Source organism: Gallus gallus, chromosome 1 (genome assembly GCF_016699485.2).
Source record: "Gallus gallus isolate bGalGal1 chromosome 1, bGalGal1.mat.broiler.GRCg7b, whole genome shotgun sequence".
NCBI lineage: Eukaryota > Metazoa > Chordata > Aves > Galliformes > Phasianidae > Gallus > Gallus gallus.
The window spans coordinates 186544124-186567814 of record NC_052532.1 but is presented as its reverse complement, the minus strand read 5'-3'; the positions used below and the strand labels follow the sequence as shown (position 1 = coordinate 186567814).

General features: G+C 41.5%; 1 protein-coding gene across 19 annotated transcripts in view; it reads left to right on the top strand.

Moving 5' to 3' along the window:
- Positions 1–23691, top strand: part of FAT3 (FAT atypical cadherin 3) — a 420810-nt gene that overhangs the window by 93275 nt on the left and 303844 nt on the right. For all 19 annotated transcript variants that reach the window (XR_006931334.1, XR_006931335.1, XM_046900013.1 and 16 more), the window contains one exon: positions 827–4138. Coding sequence is in view for 17 of the 19 variants with exons in the window: in XM_046900013.1 (XP_046755969.1) it covers positions 844–4138 (3295 nt within the window). In the remaining 2 variants the exon portion in view is untranslated. The remainder of the gene's footprint in view (positions 1–826; positions 4139–23691) is intronic.

Below are 23691 nucleotides of genomic sequence, written 5' to 3'. Positions count from 1 at the left end.
GGTAATTACAGATACCTTGTAGTACATAAGCAAGAGTGGACCTAAGTCTGATGTGCTATCTAGCTGTGACATTTACCGACCTGAGTCTTTACCTGGAAACTTTGTTGAGCAGTTATATTTTCTTCATTGTGCTTTGTCTTTTCTCAGTATCTGGGTACATGTCTGCATATGCATATATGTATGCAATTACATTTAAATAGCCATAGTTCTTCCTTAATTTTGATTTTTGTTAATTTTGTAGATGTCAGTAATGGTTGGCTCTTATTTTTACGTACTACTTTTTCTTGATTTTTCAGATTTCATGATGTGATTTTTAACTGCCCATTAAAACCTGATAGCCCTGCCTATCATGGTGCTACAAAGATAATGAGAATCCTGTTCATTCCAAAGTTTGGGACTAAAAATTAGTCTTCCAATGTGCTATAAAAGCAATCAAGTTTAGATTTAATTGAAACTATTGATAAACAATAATTTCAGAATGTGACTTGTCATCTTATATGAACTTATTCAGATGTGTATCTGATTTTATTCTTTTTCCATTGTGGTTATTTTTTTATATTGTCTACGTGTACAAACAGATGTGGTTGGATCCCGTAGGGATTTTTTTATCTTAAAAAAGTGTGTACATATACATATATATATTTGTATGTATGTGCGTATGCATATATATGCATATATATAGACAAAAAATATAATGAAAAATGGTTGCTTTTGTGTGTGTATGGTTCTCCCTTTCTGTTTTGTTAAATATGTGGTAACTAGTTCTTTTTTCAGTACAGTTTTTACCTCTCAGTCACTCACCTTCCTTTTTCTCTCTCTGTTACAGGGTGAAAGGATGATGTGATGGAGATGAACATGGGCCACTGGTCAGGCACACGGCCCCCTCCACCTTGTCTTGCCCTTCTGCTTGCCGAGCTCCTGGCCTCCCTCTTCCAGGTTGCACATGGAGCCACCCCACTTGGCTTTCACTTCACACATTCCACTTACAATGCAACTGTGTACGAGAATTCGGCAGCCAGGACCTATGTCAACAGTCAAACAAGAATGGGCATTACCTTGTCCGACCTTTCTTGGGATATCAAGTACAGGATAGTGTCTGGCGATGATGAGGGCTTTTTTAAAGCAGAGGAAGTTGTCATTGCTGACTTTTGCTTCCTGAGAATAAGGACTAAAGGTGGGAATTCTGCTATATTAAACAGAGAAATCCAGGACAACTATTTATTGGTAGTGAAAGGGTCTGTCAGAGGAGAGGACTTGGAAGCGTGGACAAAAGTGAATATCCAGGTTTTGGATATGAATGACTTAAGACCTTTGTTTTCACCAACCACGTACTCTGTCACGATAGCAGAAAGCACTCCATTAAGGACTAGCATTGCACAGGTGACTGCAACGGATGCAGATATTGGGTCCAATGGTGAATTTTATTATTATTTTAAAAGCAAAGTTGATCTCTTCTCAGTACATCCTACGAGTGGTGTCATCTCCTTAAGTGGCCGGTTAAACTACGATGAAAAAAACAGGTACGATCTTGAGATTTTGGCTGTGGACCGTGGGATGAAGCTTTATGGAAATAACGGTGTAAGCAGTACAGCTAAGCTTTATGTTCACATTGAACGTATAAATGAACATGCTCCAACGATAAGCGTAGTAACGCATATTCCCTTCCCATCAGACAAGGAGCCTACCTACGCAGTCGTTAACATTGATGACCTAGATGAAGGAGCCAATGGAGAAATTGAATCTGTTTCGATTGTGGCTGGAGATCCTCTAGAGCAGTTCTTTCTGATTAAAGAAGGCAAATGGATGAATGAGTACAAAATCAAAGAAAGAAAGCCTATTGACTGGGACAGTTTCCCCTATGGTTACAACCTGACTCTCCAAGCAAAAGACAAAGGATCTCCTCAGAAATTTTCTGCAGTCAAACTGGTCCACATTGCTAGTCCCAAGAAAGAAAGTATCCCCTTGAAGTTTGAAAAGGAAGCATATGATGTTTCAGTCAGTGAATTTTCACCTCCAGGTGTGGTGGTTGCAGTTGTTAAGCTGATGCCTGAGCCCCTGGGTGTGGAATACAGAATATCTCCTAGCGAGGGTGCTGAGAATTTTAAGATCAATCCCATCACAGGCCTCATTACTACTGCTCGTTCTTTAAAAATCATTGAGAAGGACCTCTATGAGTTAGAAGTGTATACCAACAAAGGTGATGATTTAAAAGCACAGGTTACCATCAGGTTAGAAGATGCCAATGATCACACTCCGGAATTCCAGCAGACTTCATACAGCTCATTCGTCAATGAAAGTGTCCCTGTGGGGTTTAGCGTTTTGGCAGTTTCAGCAGTCGATAAAGACAGGGGAGAAAATGGATACATAACGTACAGCATTGCCAGTCTGAACTCACTACCATTTATAATAAATCAATTTACAGGTGTAATCAGCACATCTGAAGAACTGGATTTTGAGTCCTCACCAGAAAGCTACAGGTTCATTGTGAGGGCTTCCGACTGGGGTTCTCCGTACCGGCATGAAAGTGAGGTGAATGTTACCATATATATAGGCAACGTCAATGATAACAAACCCCTCTTTGAAAAGGTGGCATGCCAGGGAGTGATTTCATCTGACTTTCCTGTTGGTGGTCACATTACTGCTGTTTCTGCTATAGACATAGATGAGTTAGAGCTCGTAAAGTACAAAATAATCTCTGGAAATGAGCTTGGCATTTTTTATTTAAATCCTGATTCTGGTGTCCTGCAACTTAAAAAATCTCTGATTAATTCTGGCATAAAGAACAGCAACTTTGGCCTTAAGATAACGGCCACTGATGGAGAGAACTTTGCTGATGCTATGTTTGTTAATATTTCAGTAGTTCATGGGAAAGTATCGTCAAAGACATTTAGCTGTAGAGAGACAAGAGTTGCACAGAGGCTAGCAGAAAAGTTGCTCAAAAAGGCAAAAGCAAATGTGAAGTTGAATTTAGAAGATGGTTTTCTCGATTATTATTCGGTGAACAGGCAGGCACCGCATTTTGACAAAACCTTCCCAACTGATGTGATGGTTTCGGAGGATCTGCCAGTCGGTGCCACCATCTTGAGGATAAAAGCCTATGATGCAGACTCAGGCTTTAATGGAAAGGTAGTCTATACAATTTCTGATGGTAATGCAGATAGTTGTTTCAACATTGACATAGAGACAGGGGTACTAAAAGTTCTTATGCCCTTGGACCGTGAAAAAACTGATCTGTATATCCTTAATATTACAATTTATGATTTAGGTAACCCACAGAAATCTGCGTGGAGACTGTTGACTGTCACTGTAGGGGATGCAAATGATAACAAGCCTATTTTTTTACAGGACAGTTACTCAGTTAACATTTTAGAAAGTACAAGTCTTGGTACAGAGATTATACAAGTAGAAGCCAGAGACAAAGACCTTGGGTCCAACGGGGAAGTGACTTACTCAGTTCTGACAGACACCCAGCAGTTTGCCATCAACAGTTCCACAGGAGTGGTGTATGTAGCTGATCAACTAGATCGGGAAACAAAAGCAAACTACACCCTAAAAATTGAGGCTAGGGATAAAGCAGAGAGTGGCCATCAGCAGTTTTCCGTTGTGCCTCTGAAGGTGTTTTTGGATGATGTCAATGATTGTTCTCCAGCCTTCATCCCATCCAGTTACAATGTGAAAGTGCTTGAGGACCTGCCAGTTGGTACTGTCATAGCTTGGTTGGAAACCCATGATCCAGATCTCGGCTTGGGAGGTCAGGTCCGATACTCACTGGTGAATGATTACAACGGGCGTTTTGAGATAGACAAAGCCAGTGGTGCTATCCGCTTGAGCAAAGAGCTGGATTATGAAAAGCAGCAGTTCTACAACCTGACTGTGCGTGCCAAGGACAAGGGACGCCCAGTTTCTCTCTCTTCTGTTTCTTTTGTGGAAGTGGAAGTGGTGGATGTTAATGAAAATCTCTATACTCCCTATTTTCCTGACTTTGCTGTCATTGGATCTGTAAAGGAAAACTCCCGCATTGGTACAAGTGTTTTGCAAGTTGTTGCTCGAGATGAGGACTCCGGAAGGGATGGGGAGATCCAGTATTCCATCAGGGATGGCAGTGGACTGGGGAGATTCAGCATAGATGAAGAGACTGGTGAGTTTTGTTTCTAATATCATTTTCCTTTCATAGAGATTTTTGCAAAAGGAAAGCTTAGGCATAATTATTTTCTACCCAGAACAAGAAATTCATGTCTTCTTAACAGGAAAGATAAGGTTATAAATAAGAATATTCCAGGCACAGCGATGACATGATTTAATTATCTGCTTACATTCATCATTCTGTGGGTGTGAAATAATGGACATTGCTTTTCAGTAGCTGTGTGATGACACCATTTAAAAAGCAGTGATAGTTCCATAAGGTCTTTTTTGCATCATGGTATTACCTGTTGATCATTCTAAGGTGCTCAGGTCACCTCAGCAGAGTCACAACACTCATGACCTTGAATGTAGTGTTAAATCCAATGGAAGGAAGGAAGAGGCAAGAAATAAGACTTGCTTCATTGACTTGTTCTTGTTGTTGGTGAGAGTAATCTTTTATGGGACTCAGCAGTCTGGAATGAGATGCCATCCTGCATCATGTACTGTACTGCAGCTTGTGGTCTTCGGCAGTGTAGGCATGCTTGTACAAAAGCAGAAATACAGGGAAAGATATGCTCAGCCTGTGGTAGCTTTTTCTTGGTGGCAGTAGCATTGACAGAGTGAAGATTTTTAAGATATTGAACTTCACTTCTACCATATCCTGTTGGAAACTGTAGAAAACACAAAGTATAAAAGACCATCCAATAAAACACAGCTAACAAGCTGGCTGTTTAAATGTTTGATAGCTGTTGAGAGCAATGGTGCAGCTGTGTTACTAGAAGAAGTAATATTAGAAAAATTTAGTCAACAGTTTGAAAAATTATATTAAATATGTTGAGTCTGTGGGCTTACTGTGGTTTAAGCAGACTTTGTATATCTTTTTTTGCTGAAGCTTTTAATTGTGAATGTGGTATTAAAGCATAAGATTAACATGTATGTTTTGACAAATTCAAACTGTTTAATCAAATGACAACTTTCTAAACTGAACGTTATGAAAAACAGACGACATTACAAATGCTGTGGATCTTGTCTGAACATAAGCAGTGGAAAATATTTTTATTCTATTTGTGCTGTAGCCTCTGTGCTGTAACTGTGCACACATGATAGTCAAAGCCTCCTGTCCAGAAACATTAAAGTTGAATGTCAGAAGTCAAGAGGACACCTCATCTAATTACCATAAATTTTAAGAACTCACATATGCAAAGGTGTTAATAGAAGTTGAACATGTGTGGGCGACATTATTTAGGCATGAATTTCTTTATTAATTTAGGTTGAACATGAATTTCAGTCTTAAGCCCCTTCATTTGGAAACGTTGGCCTACATTATTGAGTAGCATGTAGTTCAGAAATAGGATATTGGTCTAAATGCTCTAGCTTTGTTGTGAAAATCGCAGGATTCAACATTTGTTGAACTGAAAGGGATTGTTAGAAAATAGGCTTCCAGAAGGATAAGTTAGCATGTATTGTTCATTAATAAATTAACTCAGGTTAATTTATTAATGTACCAAGAGCTGAGATCAGGCCCCTGTTCACTAAGACATGAAACACATATTGAGATGACAGAAATAGGGTTAGTTTATTCCTAGAATTGAAATCATACAATCATAGGTTGGAAAAGACCTCTAAGATCATCCAGCCACCTGTCACCAGTATTTCCCACTAACCCATGTCCTTCAGTACAACATCTAAATGTTTCTTGAACATCTCCAGCATCAGTGACTTCATCAGCTCCCTGGCAGCCCGTTCCAGTGTCTGACCTCTCTTTTGGAGAATAAATTTTTCCTAACGTCCAACCTGAACCTCCCATGGCACAACTTGAGGCCATTCCCTCTAATCCTATCACTTGTTACCTGGGAGAAGAGGCTGACCCCCACCTTGCCACAACCTCCCTTCAGGTAGAAATCTGGTTTGTGAAAATAAAAAACAAAAAACAAACAGCAATAACAAAAATGCAAAAAAACATCAAATGCAAAAAAAAAAAAAAACCAAAACAGAGCTTTGTAAGTTGAAAATCCTTGTCTTTTGTGAGTGTTTTCATGAAAAAGAGCCAACCCCATCAGCTATGCTCTCAGCCATTCCAGAAGGTATTCCATTCCGCAAGAGTTCACAGTTCTCTTTTGGATCCTTTTTGTATCTGTTTTTCCCCAGTTCTTCAGTATATCTTAAGCCATCTTGAAAGCAACTCAAAGAGCACTTGTATGCATGACTGCAGCTTGGGCTGCATGGGAGCAGGATTTGGGGATTCAGGAGCTACTCTAAGTCATGCTCTTGTAAACTGAGCACAGAATTTGACCTGCTGTGTCAAACAGGACAAAACATTAATACTCTGCTCTTAAACTAGTGGCAACTTAAATGCTGCTGAGTGATGAATCAGCTTCCTAGATGTAGAAAAGAGCTCAAGTCACATATTGAATTAATTTGCAAAGAGATAGCTGTTTATTTACTCTCAGTGCAGTTAATTTGTCACTTTAAAACTGACCGACTCTATTGGCTTATGCATGGTGTCTCCTGAAATTCGTGAAGGTAAGCAGGAGCGTGAAGTACAACAAATCAATATTTTTGGCTACTGCCTTAATGAAAAGAAGACTGCAGTATCCATTATAATCATTAGGATACAAACGGGGCCAAATTCATCCTGAAATGTGAGCAGGATGGACTCCAAGCAAGTCTGTGCTTTCAGCAGAATTCTGCTCAAGTGCATTATTTTTATTCTTCTGCAATATTCCATCGTAGTGGTGTCAGCTGTGCCTGTGCTCCCTGGGGTGTACTGATACCCAGAGAGGCTGTGGAGCAACCTTAAGACAAGCTTTACTTCATGGTTGATCCTCACCAAGCCCTGCAGCCATGTGTTTCTTGGCATGATGGCTTTGATCTTGATCCTCTCTAGATAGATACAGTATATATAGGTGCATTTAACTCCAGCTGAGTTTGACCTGGCTGCCAGGGCAAGTGCTTCTATTGGCAGTTCTACTTTCAGGTCTGAGCCTGTGGTTCATGGTGAGAAGGCTTGGGATTAGCCCACATAGGCTAATATGGGTCATTCTGCAAAGAATAAATGTGCAAATTCTGATATTGTTGCTGTTTTATAGGATAGACTAGATCGATGGGCCAAGGTTAACTGTATGAGTTTCAATAGGGCCAAGTGTCAGGTCCTGCATTTTGGTCACATCAACCCCAGGCAACCCTACAGGCTTGGGGAGGAGTGGCTGAAAAGTTGCCTGTGGGAAAGGGACCTTGGTGTACTGATGGACAATCGGCTGAATATGAGCCAGCAGTCTGCCCAGGTGGCCAAGAAGGCCAATGGCATCCTGGCTTGTATCAGGAATGGTGTGGTGAGCAGGACTAGGGAAGTCATCCTGCCCCTTTACTCGGCATTGGTGAGGCGTCACCTTGAGTACTGTGTTCAGTTTTGGGCACCTCAGTACAGAAAGGACATTGAGGTGCTGGAGCAGGTCCAAAGAAGGGCAGCAAGGCTTGTGAAGGTCTTGAAGAATATGCCCTATGAGGAGCGACTGAAGGAACTGGGGCTGTTTAGTCTGGGGAAGAGGAGGCTGAAAGGAGACCCTATTGCTCTTCCAATATTTGAAATGTGCTTACAGCCAGAGCGGGGTTGGTCTCTTCTCACTGGTGACAGGTGACAGGATGAGGGGAAATGGCCTCAAGTTGAACCAGGGTAAATTTAGGTTGGATATCAGGAAAAACGTCTTTACAGAAAGGGTTGTTAAGCACTGGAATAGGGTCCCCAGGGAGGTGGTTGAGTTACCATCCCTGGATGTGTTTAAAAACTGTTTGGATGTGGTGCTCAGGGACATGATTTAGTGGAGGGTTGTTAGAGTTAGGGTAGTATGGTTAGGTTGTGGTTGCACTTGATGATCTTTGAGGTCTTTTCCAACCTGAGCGATTCTGTGATTCTATGATTCTATATGGGCCACTGCGATGCTGGGCTTCACTCAGTATGGTTCTTCATTTTTTGTTGTGGAGATCCAGATTTCAGGATTATTACTGTTGTATTACAGTATTTACTGTTAAATACTTCAGTTCATAAGCAAAATTTTACATGTATTTGGTCGCACAGCCTCATAACTTCCTACTTTGTTGCTCTGGATTTATTTTAATTTCCCTTATCAGGGTGTGAAGCCTTTACAAATCTCTAAATCAACAGAAACCCTCCAGCTGTAGAAGGTTCCTGACCTCCTCCAACTCCAACCCCAGTTTCACACTAGTACCTTAGCCAGCAGACTAGGTGATTCTTGGATTTACAAAACAGCTCATGAGTCGTAGCAAAAAAAGAGGGGAAAAAGAAAGGCTTTTTTCTTTTCTTTTTTCTTTTTTTTTTTTTTTTGAGAAAATTCTTTATTTTTTCCTGCCTCAGCAGGCATTCAGTTTGTTGCCAGCCTAGATGTACAGTTCAAACTCATCGATTTTCTGTCTTCATCGGCCTATTCATTGGCTCTTGGATAAATGTCACAAGCTTGCCATTTAAGATGCCTACACTGAGAGGTGTGCAATGTGATCTCGCCGCTTTTGGATTCTCTTTTTCCTTCTGTCTTCCTTTCAGAATCACTTTTCTTTGCATCTCTTTTCCCTTGGAATTGAGATGTAATGTGCATAATGAAACATGATCATCTGCAGACAGAGCTAGGCTTTCCTTATGGTCAATAGAGAGAAACAGTTGATTGAGAAATATAATTCATTACATTCCAAAGGAAAAATATGAAATAAATCGGTTGAGTCATGCTCTAAAAATTCTTTGGACAGAAGCATCCCACCCTCTTTTCCATCTATAGAAAAGCAACAAAATCTCATTCTTTGTTCTTACTGTCAAATGTGGGTGAATATCATAAAATCATAGAATCACCACGGTTGGAAAAGACCTCTAAGATCATCCAGTCCAACTGTCCACGTATCGCGAATATTTCCCACTAAACCATGTCCCTCAGTTCAACTTTTTCCATACCTAGCTCGTGGCTATGGAGAACCTCGAGGCTTTTCTTCATCCCTGATACCACTCCTCACTGGGTGTATTTCTCCACACTACCCACCAGCCTCATAATTTCAGTTCCTTAGAAAAGAATTGTGTAAAAATCCTCGTATTTCCAGAGTGCTGTAACATGAAATGACCAGAGATCGTATAATTACAGAATCGTTGAAGTTAGAAGAGACCCTTAAAGGTCATCTGCTCCAACCCCCCTGCAATGAACAGGGACACCTACAGCTTGGTCTGGTGCTCGGAACCCCATCCAGCCTGACCCTGAGCGTCTCCAGGGACAGTTATTCACCACCTCTCTGGACAACCTGTGCCAGTGCTTTGCTCTCCTTATTGTAAAAACAAACAACAACAAAAAAATAATCCTTATCTTCATTCTAAATTATCTGTTAAAAGATCTGTTAAAGGTTTTTTGGGATGGCAGCATGCTCTGAGCTTTCATCCTAATGATAACTCTGATGGATACAATTTGTGTTTCAGAAGTGGTCCCTGTCAGAATTCCTCTACTGCCATCTTAAATTGCTGGATTTTCTCTACTGTCATACATACACATTTGCAGTGCTGATACCACAGCAAAGTGGTACGTTTTTGCTGTCTCGGGAGCTCATGGAGACTCCACCAAATGTGAATGGGCATTTGATGCCACCTGCCTTGGTGGAAGCCAAGAGTATTTCTGTCCTAGCTTAGCAGGGACTTTGGCAACTACTGAGATTGCCTGACTTTTCAAAAAGTTGAATTAGATGAGATCACTTCTAGCCTAAATGCTGACATCCTCCTTCTCATTTTTTCATGATTTGTGGTTCAGCTAAACAGCATTTTGTACTCCAGCTCCACTTTTTAGTCTGGCATGTGTTTCTACTCTTTGCACAGTTGTTGTAACAGCCTGGCAGTAGAAGAGTTTCTATATTTACCCCTACTTTACTTGTGGTTGTACTAGTAGTAGAAAGGGAATGAGCTGAGTTCTAGAGGCGAAGAGAGATTAGACACACTCAGCATCTTCTGCTGCTGAGCCTTCTGTAGTCTTGGCAGACTTGGTGTGACAGCACCCAAGGATGCAGGTAATGATTAACACCAGTGCTTGGGCAGGAAAACTGAAGCCACTATCTTCTGCTGCTTCTCAGGAAAGCACTGTAACATCTCAAATTGCACTGAAATTTAACATGTAGAAAAAAAATAGTGGTGTTAAAGAAATATTTCTAGGACATTTGATTGTATTGCAAAGCCAAGCCCATAACCACAGATTTAAATAGCACTTTTGAAACTTTGTAGTGCTATTTTCTAAGATTATTCAGGAGCTTGAGCCCCCTGATTTTTATTGGGACTTGAAATTTTGGCATTAGATGGCAGTCATTTTCACCTTTGCACAGCCCCCTTTAATAAGAAGGCAAGCTGGAGGATGGCCCCGATAACTTGTTATCCTTAGGTGCTTTCAGCCCTGACAAATTCAAATGAGTAAGCCAAGCCTGTCTTTCACAGCATAGAAATCTTAATGATGATTTTGAATGGAGGTGGATTTCAAATTATTATAAATTCCATGGATTTACACTGCCAAGTGTAGCAGCAGTCTGATGTATTTTGAGACCTCTTAAGGTGCCTCAGGAGTGATTGAAATTCTTGACAAACTGTTGCTGGAGTCCAAAAAGAAGCCAGTTGGTGTTGGAAAACCCTAATCATGGCTTCAAACGACTAATAATGGAAACAAGAAACACTAGACTATATAGTTTACAATAAAACAGACCTGCCGGCTCTGTTACATCTGTCTGGCAGAAGGGGATAAATGTATTTCTTCAGACTCCTTGCATATTGTTGCTGTCTTCTAAAGCAGTTTTCAGTTATTGTGTGTGCAAGTTAAAGGATACTTCCATTTATTACAATCTGAGTGGTCTGATAAATATTTATGTGGGACCATTACCAGCGTTTCCTTGAAACGGAATCAAGTAAAAATGAAAATGGTTTGTGATATGCACTTTCTTTTTCCCTGACTTGTTTAATTTTAGCAAAGCATGTAAGAGCCAGTGACTAAATCTGTGAAGACTCACTCATACACTTGAACTCATTGTGGAGTTTTGAGGTAATAGTGTTACAGATGTTGTTCATTTTCCTCGTGAGTGTAGGCAAAATTAACTGCTGAGAGCAAGCATTTCTGAGCCATTTAATTAGCAGAGGCTTCTAAAAGCAGTTTTTAGAGTAACTTTAGGCTAAGAGAAGAGCCAGTGGGTGCTGCTGTGTGCTGGCTTGGGAAAGGAGAGTGAGGATGCTTGCAAGATTTGTTGTAGCTGTCCCTTAGGGCTGGCACTGGTTGGTGCTGAGCCAGCTCTCCTTCATGGTTCTCTATGGGAAAGAGAGTGCTGGGTTGCAGCTCCAGCCAAAAGTTGATCTGTTGGCCTCTGTCTGTGTCAGGCTTGAGTAAAGCATTCCTAGCAGCAGCTATTTTGGAGTCTGCTGTAATGTGTTATCGTTACTCTGTGAGTTATCTCTGGCAACTTTTAATAGGGCAATCTTCCCATCATTTATGATATCCAACTTTAGGAAAGTAATTGTTAACACTTTTTCTTTAAAATTAGTTGTGGTAGAGAAGAAAGGTTTTTTTTTTTTTTTTCTTGATAAATTCTGCATTTGTGTATTTATAATTTCCCTGTTACTTGTAGCTATAAATTGGTAAAGGAACAAGGCCAGTCTTGGTTTCACTGGAGTGAATTTGTTTTAAGTTTTTATTTAACAATACAAACCCTAAAATAATGCCTCAGCTTACAAAAATATTTACTTTAAAGATTCCTTTATATCATTTTGACATATTTTGAAAGTTTCCTAAGTGAGACCAGCCATGCAGAATTGTTCCATTCAAGCTGTTCAGCCCTCTTGGCTTTCTACTCCATGAAACAGCTCATGATGTACAGCTTTCATAGTTAGCTGTTATTTGCATGGTTTTCCTTCTTTGGAAAGTGTTTGGAGAAACTGCTTTATTATTAAGGATGCTCCTGATAATAGAACACTTCTCAGTCTCTGAGTAATTTAGAATCATGGAGTGGTTTAGCTTGGAAGGGACCTTTAGGATCGTCTAGTTGCAACCCCCCTACTGTAGGCAGGGTAACTCCCTTTAGACCAATTTATTTATTAATAAAGAAATACAGTTTTTATTTCCTCCTTTATCCTCCTTGAGATTTGCTTACAAGAGTATTTTCTACCATTGTTTTCTGTTATTCTGCCCCTTAGCTTTTTTTGCTCCAAAGTGACCCCTACATTATCCTGTGCATCACAATCCTTTAAGTTACACCCAAGTGCTCCTGCATGAAACCATGGGACCAAACCACCCACTCTCCTCTTAGACAGAAAATTTCCTTTCTGTGTCTACCATTCGGTCTGATCATCTGAGCACCAGCTTTATCCTAGCATCACTTCCGACCCTGATCTACCTTCACATATGAGTGATTCTTGGTAATCAAGAGAAAAAGGAATGCTTTGGGGAAGGAAAATCCATTCTAAATCTTCCAAGGCACCAGTGGAAGTCTATAACTGTGAGAAGTGGTGTTGTTGATGCAAAAGTGCGTGTTATGTGTGTTCAGGGCAATGCAAGCAGTCCAGTCCTCCTGGGATGTACTGAGGAAGAGGAAAATGGATGTTAAAGCAGTGTCTGAGATTACATGGAACCACTTCACAGCACTGCCTAATCCTTTTCTGAAACATGTCCAAGAAAGAGGATTCCCTGGTGACCAATAATTGAGGACACACTTCCCATCTGACCCGTGCAGCAGGTTGTGCGGCTTTTTAGGAAGCAATAAAATTGGACAGAGGTGGTCAGGAATTTTTGGGGATTGTTTGGTGGCACAGAGAGGTGGTAACACTGGATTGATGAAAAATCTATGTCTGTATATTTCTTCCCTTGCTTCAGTACATACACAGTGTCGAGAATTTTCCCTGGAAGTTGGCTTAAAGCATGTTTTGTACAAAGCTGTTCTCTCTCCAAGGACTGCACATAGCAGTGAATTGGGCACTGGCTTGGAAAGCTCTTCCACTTTTTCACTGCTTTCACTGATTAAAAATTGTATCACATTTCAAGACTGAGTTTGGCTAATTTCAGCATTCAAGTCTTGGAACTTGCTAGGTCTTTGTCAATAAGGTATGTATTTTTGAACAGTCCTTCCTCTGCTGGATAGCTCCCTGTTTGTACATACAGGCCTGCCTGAAAATGGATGAGCAGAGTTGAGCTTCTACGGCTCTCAGAGCAGATTCTTTTGATTTGTAGTCTGCTGTTTAATATAAACATCTTTATTACATTTTATACATTTATGGTGTCTTATTAGCACTGAAGTGTTGCCAGTAAGAAATAACTGAGAGAAAGCCAAACTCTGTGCATGTGGGTGGGGAGCTTTCATTGCAGTTGGTTTTCATTAGGCATTTACATTAATGAGTTTTTGTGTTTCTCAAATGTGAGTTGTCCATTGACACTGACTCGATCATTTTGTGCACGCCTCATATGAAAAAAATGCTAAGTCCGTTCACGTGCAGTGAGCAGATTGTCACATCCTTTACTTTTCCTGTGGTTGTTCTGAGGACACCTCTGCAGGATCCATGTTGTTGGTGCTCTGCTGAATAGGGGGCTGGAATGTGGGGTGGGCAGCTGCATGCTCTGTCAGATGCAACCCCTAAGATTTCTTCTTGTAGATAATGCTTCTCAGTTACTTTGATGGCATTTTCTTGTAGTTGAGCAAAATGTTCTCATGTTGCAGGTATGATGGACTGTTCTCTGAAATGACAGACTTGAGATATATTGGCAACCTGGTCTAGTGGGAGATGTCCCTGTCTATAGCAGAGGGGTTCGAAGTACCTGATCTTAAGGGTCCCTTCGAACCCAAACCATTCTATGATTCTATATTCAGCTCTGGGCTGAAGAGATACAGATATTTGTGTCTAGAGATTGAGCTGGGTGGCTCCTTATTCCAGTGACAATAACAGATTTTGGTTATCAACCTGATACAGAAAGTCATCTTATTGAGAAACACAGGTTTGTGGACGCTGGAAGAGTCCCAGTCACCAGCCCAAGCCAAATAGGGGCAAAAAGCTGTGCGCTGGGCTGGAGAGGGGAGCCTGCAAGCACCAGCAGCACATGGCAGCAACGCCAGATGCAGCCCGATGGGCGGCTGGTGAGAAATTGAGGTGAATTAATGAGATTTTTCATTTAGAGCCAGAAATGTAAATTCTATCCAAGGCAAAATGTGGGTGTCTGCATGCATGTGGCCATTAACACTGATGGATAATCATCCTAGCGACTGTAAGGAACAAAATTAAGCTTTCCTGCTATAATTTATGAGAAGACTAATTATTAAGAAGTGTTTACCTTGGCCTGAGAGTAATCTGAATGTATGTGGTTTTAAACAGCCATCTGTTTCCACAATGTGAGGGCTAGATTGGTCCTTTTTTCACAATCGAAGCATTTGGGTTTTTTTTTCAGTTTTATCAAAATATGCATTGCAGATTTGTTTCTGATTTGCAGACCACTGCAGCCCAAAATGACTTATGTGCCTATTTATTTGGGCATTTTTCCTCTAGTTTCATTTGAAAGTTGTGCTGATCATCAGTGTTCTGGAAATGGAACTCTGCACACAGGTTGTTAAAAATAGTTTTGCTTCTCACCACTGCTTCACTTTATAAGGTGAGATTTTGCAAAAAAGAACAAACCAAACCCTCACTACGGATCAGTTCAATTTTTAATAATGTTCTTTTTCCCCAAAAGCTTTATTTTTTTTATGAGAGAATAACTATGGGGTTTAATTAAATTTGCCGGGATACTTCACAGTCCCCAAATACCTTTCATCTAAAGTACACAAATTATTTTTCACATTTTAATGAAGGAAGCTCTTTGATGTGCAATGTTTATGTAGTTTCCCATTTTAGTGATAGGGTGTGAGAGGTACAGATAAGTTAATAGTTTGATTCTTTGAGGGGGGTTGGGAATGACAGTGTAGAAATGCATTACAATAGTAGGAACTTGGGGTGTTCAGCATCTCTGTTACAGAGTGGCAATTTACCATAACGTACAGCAAGGTGAATTTTTCTGACTCCCACCATGTCTTGCCATAGAAGACCACCCATCTGATGCTACACAGGACCCTGGAGCTGGTGCTAAAAGGAGTGGATTTTTGTTTGTTTCTTCTTGAGATGCTCTGCAAGGACAAACTGATTTGCACTGTGCTACTTCTAATTGCCTCTATTAGTGTTTGTTTTTTAACCTTGCTTAATTATCATTAGGCAGTAACTCCGAGGTGATGACAGATCGCAGTCCAAGTCCATGATTAAGGCAGTTCCCTCTGGGACCATAACCCTATGTTTTGCTGTGAGGGAAAGCACTGATAACTAAAAGTACCAGTAACCAGATGTGGTTGGAGGGTAACAGGAGCCCTGGGCTCTGAGCACAGAGTGAGACCTATGGCTGGGTCAGCCATTTGCTTATGAGATCTGAAGTGTGTTTGTCTTTATTGAGAGACCGTCATTTGAGCAGTGTGTGGTTTGGCATGGGCAGCAAGCGGCTCCTGAAGTGCAGAGCATCCTTCTTGAGAGGGGAAAATGATCAGAGAGGAAGAGGGAAACCAAAGGGACGTTTGGGCTTAAGTTTGGACTCAATGATCCTTACAGGGCCCTTCCAACTCAGTATATTTTATGACTCTATGATTAGAGAGGATATCAGGACTGTTCATGGGGACGGAGGAGAACTGGCATTGAGCTGTGCTGTCCAAGGGGTGAATGACAAAATCTGTTTAATTAATGAGACCTAATGAGTTTAGGACTGCTGACACTAGAGTTTGCCTATCACCATGAATTAATTGTCAAATAGCAGTTCTGCTTCTTGCTAAACATGGAAGGCAGTATCTGAATTGTGAGCTATAATGAAGGGTTTAGTGAAGCACTGGAACAGGTTGTCTAGAGAGGTCATGGGTGCCCCGTACCTGGAGAGCCAGGCTGGATGGGGCTCTGAGCAACCAGGCATCCCTGTTCATTGCAGGGGGGTTGGACTACATGGCCTTTAAGGGTCCCTTCCAACTCAAATGATTCTATGATTCTCTGGTTCTATAAAGTTTGAATTTGTTGATTCTGAAGTTAAAAAAAAACAACATTCTCTTGATGGAGGTCGTGGGCTGTAGCCATTCCTGAAAGGCTAAGTGCTGAACTGCTATACTGTTAATAGCACAGCTATTTCATGGGGATTTCCTTTAATTGCTTAATCTTTCATAATGAATATTAATCTGTCACTGACAAAGATAAAATCCATCTAATTCTCAGAAAATCTGCTTCTCTTTGTCCATACCCGCAAATTAAAACCACTCTGACTCTGGTTAGAAGCTCTATCTAGACACCGAGTGTGGCCAGAATTAACTGGGTGGTTGCAGGGAGGGGAGCTGTGCTTCTGTGCTCTGCCAGGTGTGATCCAGTCCACTTTGATGAGAAGGTTCATGCTTTCCTGGAGAGTCCCTGGAGGGAATGGGAACCTCCGACAAGGGAGCCATGATTCCCTTTCTCTGCTCAGCTGGATCTGGAAATCATAGAGTAATAGAATGTCCCGAGTTGGAAGGGCTTCATAAGGATCATGGAAGATGCCACCTTCTCCACTGTGGTTCCTGAAGGACACATATAAAAAGCAGTGTTTTAATAAGTAACATTATTATAGTTGAAGAATCCCATTTTTGCAGTAAAGTGAAGCTGTGATTCCCAAATCCCTTTGACCTGGCATGTACAAAGCTCAGCTACAAAGCTCAGGGTTGGGTTGCCCTTTTGATGGCTTATGCTGGATTAACATGACTGAGACCCTGTGGGTTTGAGAGTATCCATGCAAGTAGCTACAGGGCAATAACTCTCATCATTGAAAGTCATACCAAGATAGATACAGATAATCACATTTTGTCCATATAGGAAATTTATAATTTATTCTGTAGATGTTGTTCAATGGAAAGTTTTTCAGATAAACGAGCAGTGAATTTAAGCAAGTTGGAGGAATAGCATGGAAATAATATGTGGTCAGAGCTGCTGCCTTGTCCAGGCTTTGGTGTGGAAGCAGCAGTAGTGAATGAGCTAGCAGGATGTGTGCTAAGATGGGATTTGGTGTGTTAGCTGATTAGGATGGCTATTTGTTCCATTGTAGTTATGGTCTGGGCCCCTGAGCCTGGAGATGATATCACAAGTAAGAGCAGCTATCAGATGGCTAAAGCTGCTTACTATATGTTACAGAAGATACAAAATCCCTCTGGCGGCACGGCTAACCTTTTCATGCCTCACTTTACCTGTCTGTACAATAAGTCTAATGACCATCACATTGTCAAAGGCATTTTTGTGCTAGTTATGATGCTCACATGATTAATGGCTTTAAAATGCTATAAGTGATTTTGATGGAAACACACAGCAAAGAGCACTGCATAAATACAGTCACTTACTATTTGAAGTTGAAGGGTGTTAAAGGAGAAGCCCCTTCAGGATTCACATCTTTCCCACTGTAATCTCCAAGGAAAACTGTAGCAGCTCAGTGACCTACTTAAGCTAGTACATTTATTCCAAATAATTAACTGTAGAAATGTTACATTGACTGCACTGGGCATAGCCAACAGCCCCACAGTCAGGATGCCCAGTTCAGCCTTCTGGGCTTGAGTGATACTCCAAAACATGGCTCGATTCAATGCACAGTGAAAACAAAATGGAAGATTAATTTCAGTATCAAGTGAGATGAATCCTTGCTGTTGTTCCCTGCCTGCTGTGGCTGCAGTGCTTCTGTTCCTGCTTCTGTTACCAAAGGGTTGTACTTTCTGTGATGTGATAGATGAATTATCGAGATCTGGTTTCACCGCTAGGCAGAAGGAGAAGCTTCATGATGAATTCTGTCTCCAGACGGAGGGGGACCAGGAAACCTGTGTGTCTGTACACCAGGCACTGGACACCAGCCCAGGGCAGAGAAGCTGTGAAAGGTCTGGAGCACAAGTCTGAACTGGGGTTGTTCAGTCTGGAGAAGGGGAGTCTCAGGGGAGACCTTATCTCCCTCCCAGTCGTTCTCTACGACTGCCTGAAAGGAGGTTGTGGTGAGGTGGGGGTCAGCCTTGTCTTGCAGATAACAGCGACAGAACGAGAGGGAGTGGCCTTAAGTTCTGGCATGGAAGGTTCAGGTTGGATGTTGGGATATTTCTTTTCCAAGAGAGTGGTGAGGCACTGGCACAGGCTGCCCAGTGAGGTGGTGGAGTCATCATCCCTGGAGGTGTTCAAGAAACGTGTAGATGTGGCACTGAGGGTCATAGTTAGTGGGCATGGTGGAGATGGGTTGATGGTTGGACTAAAGGATCTTGGAGGTCTTTTCCAACCTTAATGATTCTGTGGTTGATTCTATAGGGCTGCAGATGGACACCCCAAAATGATCAGCCTGTGCCCTGTGCTTTGGTTTAAGTGTGCAATATGAGCATTGCCACATGGAAAAGCAATGGTGAGGGCAGTGCACGCTGGGAGCTCCACTTCTCTATTGATTTACTTTAATAAATAGTTTTGGCAGCTACCAGCTAACCTTCGGTGCTGCATTTTTGGAGTGATTACCATGTCAGTGAGAAACCCTTGGTGTCCTTGTTTTAAATACAGCACAGGGCTCACTAGAGAGGTGACAGGAATTAACCTGAGCAACTCATTCCCGTGGCTGGGCTTTGGGCCAGGCGATGCGAGGCAGCACGAAAGGGGAGCACTTCAGCAGTGCCTGCAGCATGGAATGTTTTGGCTCGAGAATGTGCTGAAAGAATGAGTCTAGCATCGTTTCAGGGGCTTGCCAAAACCTTTCCTGTGTTATGTGGCTTAAAAGACAGTAGTAGTTCTTTCAAGGAAGGATGCTTCATATTTCTCCTTTTTTTTTTTTTTTTTTTGGCTCAGTTTTCATAACTGTATTGACTTTGATCACGCAGGAAGTGGGGACCAGGGCAGAGATGTCCACTGTGAGCCCTGCAGGCAGAGCTGCAGATTGCTCCTTTCTTACATGTGACACTTGGCTTTCTCTGCTGTATTTTTTTATTTTTATTTTTTTAGTTTTGCTGCAGTTTTCTTCTCTTTGCTTTACATCAGTGTATATGAGAATCTCCTCTCCTTGCCAATCTAAATGTCAGATTATTCCCCATAAAAAAAAAAAAAATCCTGCTGTCTTCAGGATGCAGTGCTTTAATCCAGAGTCATTTTGTCATTCCTCCAAGTTTTTCACTAATTTGGAATTAAAGCACAGGGCTGGGCATCTTTGTAAAGATTTCAGGACTATGTTGCTTATCATGGTTGGAAGTTATGCCTCGTCCTCATGTCACAGCTTGGCCTGGCTGTAGAGCCAGGGCTTGGTGGTGCGGAAGGGAAGCTTTGATTTAATAGAAGTGCCCTGGGACAAGGCAGACCCATAGATTAGTGATACTGCAGCCTTGGTTAAGTTTTTTGATGTCTCTAAAGTTAATTTACTTATTGAATTCTGTGTTTTAAAGACGGGGGAGCCTTGAAATGGAAAACCTTACAAATATTTTAAAGAGTTACTAAACTACATTGCAGTAAAATAGCTTTCCCTGTCCCTAATCATTCATACTGTGTTGTTTTTTTGTTTCCAGTGAATATGTCTTTGTGTTTCTAATCAGATGGTGGTTACATTGCTAGCAGTGATAAGCAAAGGCAACAAGGAGAGGGAATATGTTCCCCGGTCTTTGTCACCAGCCTCCAGTTTGACTGTTTCATTTGTGGTGGTGATAAGCAATGCTGGAGTTTCTCCTGGGCAATGCACTGCCTGTGTGGTGTGATTTATGGGCTGCAGTTTTCAAGAAGCTGCAATATTCTGCCTCCTTCTGAAGAGAGGTTTAAAAACGTACAAAAGTTGGGAAAACATTATCTGTCTTTTAAAAGCAAGATTCTTGAACAGATGTATATATCTACTGTGTCACCATACAGATGGGCAAAAAATGTTTAGTTGTCATGGCAGCAATATGTACAGTATCACAGAAGGACTAAAAATAGAAGAAAAAAAAGAAAGACTGCCTTGCCAGTTGTTATACTGTGGCAGCAGCTGCTGAGCTTGAGTTTTCTTGCCTTGAAACTTCAATTCTGAATACTCCAGACCACGCTTCTTGTCAGCAGCAGTATCTGTGCCTTGTGATGTTCCGCCATTGGCCTTCAGAGCTGCTCACCCTGGGAGGCATCAACATGTTCATGTTTAGCCCTTTATTTAAGTGCTTTCTCTCTTTTGAATGAGAGCTGGGCAGTAAGTAGTGGGCTGGTAGCTGCTCTCAGGAAGCAGCTCCAGGATAAATTGCCATTTCTTAGGGACATGGTTTAATGGGCAGCGTTGGTGGTAGGAGGATGGTTGGACTAGGTGATCTTAGAAGTCTTTTCCAATCTTAATGATTCTGTGATTCTGTGGTTCTGTTCTGCTGTTAATTTAGATTTGTGTTTTGCTGGGTGTGATGGGACTCTGATGTCACCGATAAGGTGGAATAGGAATTATTTGGGCCGTAAGCAACATTCCTGCTCATTTTATACACAGACATACATGCTTGTCTACGTGTTTAGACAAAAATGAAACATGTACTGTGTCCTTTCTATTATGTTATATATTTTTTGCACACTGATATTGTCCATATTTTTAAATCTAACATTGACTACCTTGACGTTTATTTTCCCCACCTACTAAGACTTGGAAAAAGAGCTATAAAACTTCTTTGAGGCTCTTCATTCTGCTTTCCTGTGTATGATGGAGCAGAATTAGATTACTACACCGTGGCCATGTTTCAGCTCTCCCTTCAAATGCTTGATTACATTTACAGAGAAATGGAAATGTATTCCTATTATTCACTGAGCTATTTCTATCTGAAGGAACAGGAGGAGAATGAGGCAGTACGGAGGGCTGCACTGTGGTGGTGGTTGGGAAGCGATGTGGTTGCATGCATGCCAGCATGGGGTCAGGTCATGCTCTGCATCCCAACCCTGGGCTTTGGCTGTGACATTGCTGGACCTGGAGAATGGTCTGGATTCCTCTGTCCAAAATGTGCATCTGATCACACGTGGGCCTGCATCCAGCTGTGTGGGTGCCGCTCTTTCACCCAGGGCACAGCTGTGAGTGTGCCTCAGTAATAGCAAGAATTAAGATTATCTGCCAATGGAAAAATGATTGGTAGTAGCAATTAAGTCATTTGGTAGGAAACTCAGAGCTGCTGTCAAGATTCCTCCCTTTGCCATGTCCTGCTGCATGGTTCTGAGCTGATTTTTAAAATGTTCTACAAAAAGAGAAGTGAGAGTTTTTATCTTCCACTTCACTCCTGGCTGCTGGTACCCGTTATCTGCTCTGTGGGTTTTCTGTAATACTGCAAATGTTTAGAGTTCATCCTCTTGGTTACTGAAAATGAGGTGTAGCCATTTCCATTTAAATGATTTTTTTTCCCCTCCCGTTAGTGGCATTTCATTCTTGGAATAAATAAACAGAATGCCGAGCTGTCTGAAGGTCAAAACTGTTTACAGAGCTCTTCCCTACTTGGCTCTGTCTTTAAATAAATAAATAAATAAATTGGGATTTCTGGGATTTTAGGATTAGTTAATGTATTTACCCAGCCTTTAGAAAGTAATTTTCATAGGATAGAGAGATCTTGTTTACAATGTGTATAAAAAGATTAAAAGGAATTAATTTTATTGTGTAAGAATATTGAGTAATCTCTTGCCTTCTGCTGTGAACCTCTCATACCTTCAGCTAGGTTACACTTTCTACTTCTTAATCTTCAATTAACTAAAAAGCTTTCTCCCACTTTTAATTCTCTTGTTGCCTTCCAAAGCCTTCTGTAGCAAATTCAGATATATCCCAATATGCGTCCTCTCCACCTGCCCATCTGTCTCAGGTTCTCTTACTGCCCCCGCCACCAGAATGGGGCCTGATTCAGCTAAGTGCTTTTAACCCAATGAAGCCAGTGGGATTTCAGTGTCTCTCTGAATGTCTTGGAGTGGCATTAGCATTACCCTTTTCTGAACTCAGCCTTTTGTGAATTTAATGTTTCAGTCTCCAAATGGAGAAGTGCATAGTTGCCTCTGTTGTGTGGATAGAAAGCTGAAGCCCAGGGAAAAGATACCACTGGGAAGGAAGATTTGCTTGGAGCCATCTTGTGATCACTGAATATTTAAGAACCTTCTACCACTGTGGTTTAGGCCTTAAATTGCTCCAGGGCAGGATGGATATTAGGAGACGTTTCTTTTCTGAAAGAGTGGTGATGCACTGTCACAGGCTGCCCAGGGAGGGGGTGCAGTCACCATCCCTGGAGGTGTTCAAGAACCATGCACATGGAAGGACATGGTTAGCGGGGATGGGTTGGTGTTCAGACTGGATGATCTTGGAAGTCTTTTCCAACCTTAATGATTCTATGATTCTATGGTTCAGTGCTTTAATTTATATGCCTTGACAAGAAAATATCCTCACTGACGATGATTTCTCTTTCCTACGTCATCTCCTCCTGCTTTCGCAGCTGCTGATTATTTCTTCTCTTTGATTTACATGATCCCCAAGTCTTTACTTGTATATGGGGGCCAGTTCTATGGAATGAGGACATCTTCTGCCTCTATTCACGAAACAAGACCAATAAATCTTCACGTTGAATTACTGCCAGACCCTTGAATTGGCTCTTGTAGCGATCTCTTTCTTGCTTCTCCTAATGACTGCTGGCTTTTCTTTGCAGGGGTGGCAGATGGGGTGGTGGCCTCCCATGAAAAGATCTCACCTTGTATATACCCAGAGTATTGTCTTCCTTTTATCACCATCAGCCGTATTGTACTGCTCTTCTCCATGCAACAAAGCAGCACAAATGTCACTGAAAGTCAGATTCCCTAATTTTTTTGGTGTGTTGTAAAAAGCCCAGCCATGTTTCTGTACAGGTGGTAATCCAGAAGAATGCCAATGCCTCATTGTTTCCTGCATGCCTAATTTTGCAGTCGTGAATGAAGGTTAATGTTCAAATTTCCTCTGGCTTGCTGTTTTGGTGAGCTTAGACCTGGTGTTGCACAGCAGTGACTAGGATGGCCTTTACCTCTATAAGCTGAGGAGTTCCACTGTGATTTGCTTTTTTGCAGATTCTTGCCCTGGTTCCTGCACTGTTTGAAGTGCCCAGGCTCTGAAATGCACCACCTAGAAAACCTCCACTCTTTTGTTTTCAAGTCTGAGTGCACATTATTCGTGTGATCATTGAGTCTGATTTTAAGGATGTGTGCTGCCTTCTTACAAATGTGCATGCGGCATGGAAAGATTCATGACTGTGAGCCCTCAGTAGTTCACAACCAGTAAATGAGCTAATGATGATACATCTTCCCCTCCCCGCTGCACTCCGAATTTTTATTACAAGGCCAGTGTCATTTGTTTTCATCTCTTGCAAATCCTCCCTACCTCCTTTGCCATCCTAATCATTTCCTCTGAAAAACATCTACTGCAGTGACCTCCATTTGACTACAAAATGGAAGCACTGATCAACAGGGCTGCTATCCGGGAGGTTTTGTAAGTGTTATAGAGTGCAAATCCCTTTCTATCTACATTAGCCCTGAAAAGGCAATGCTGACATTTCTAAGCAGTGAGGAGCAAGGCA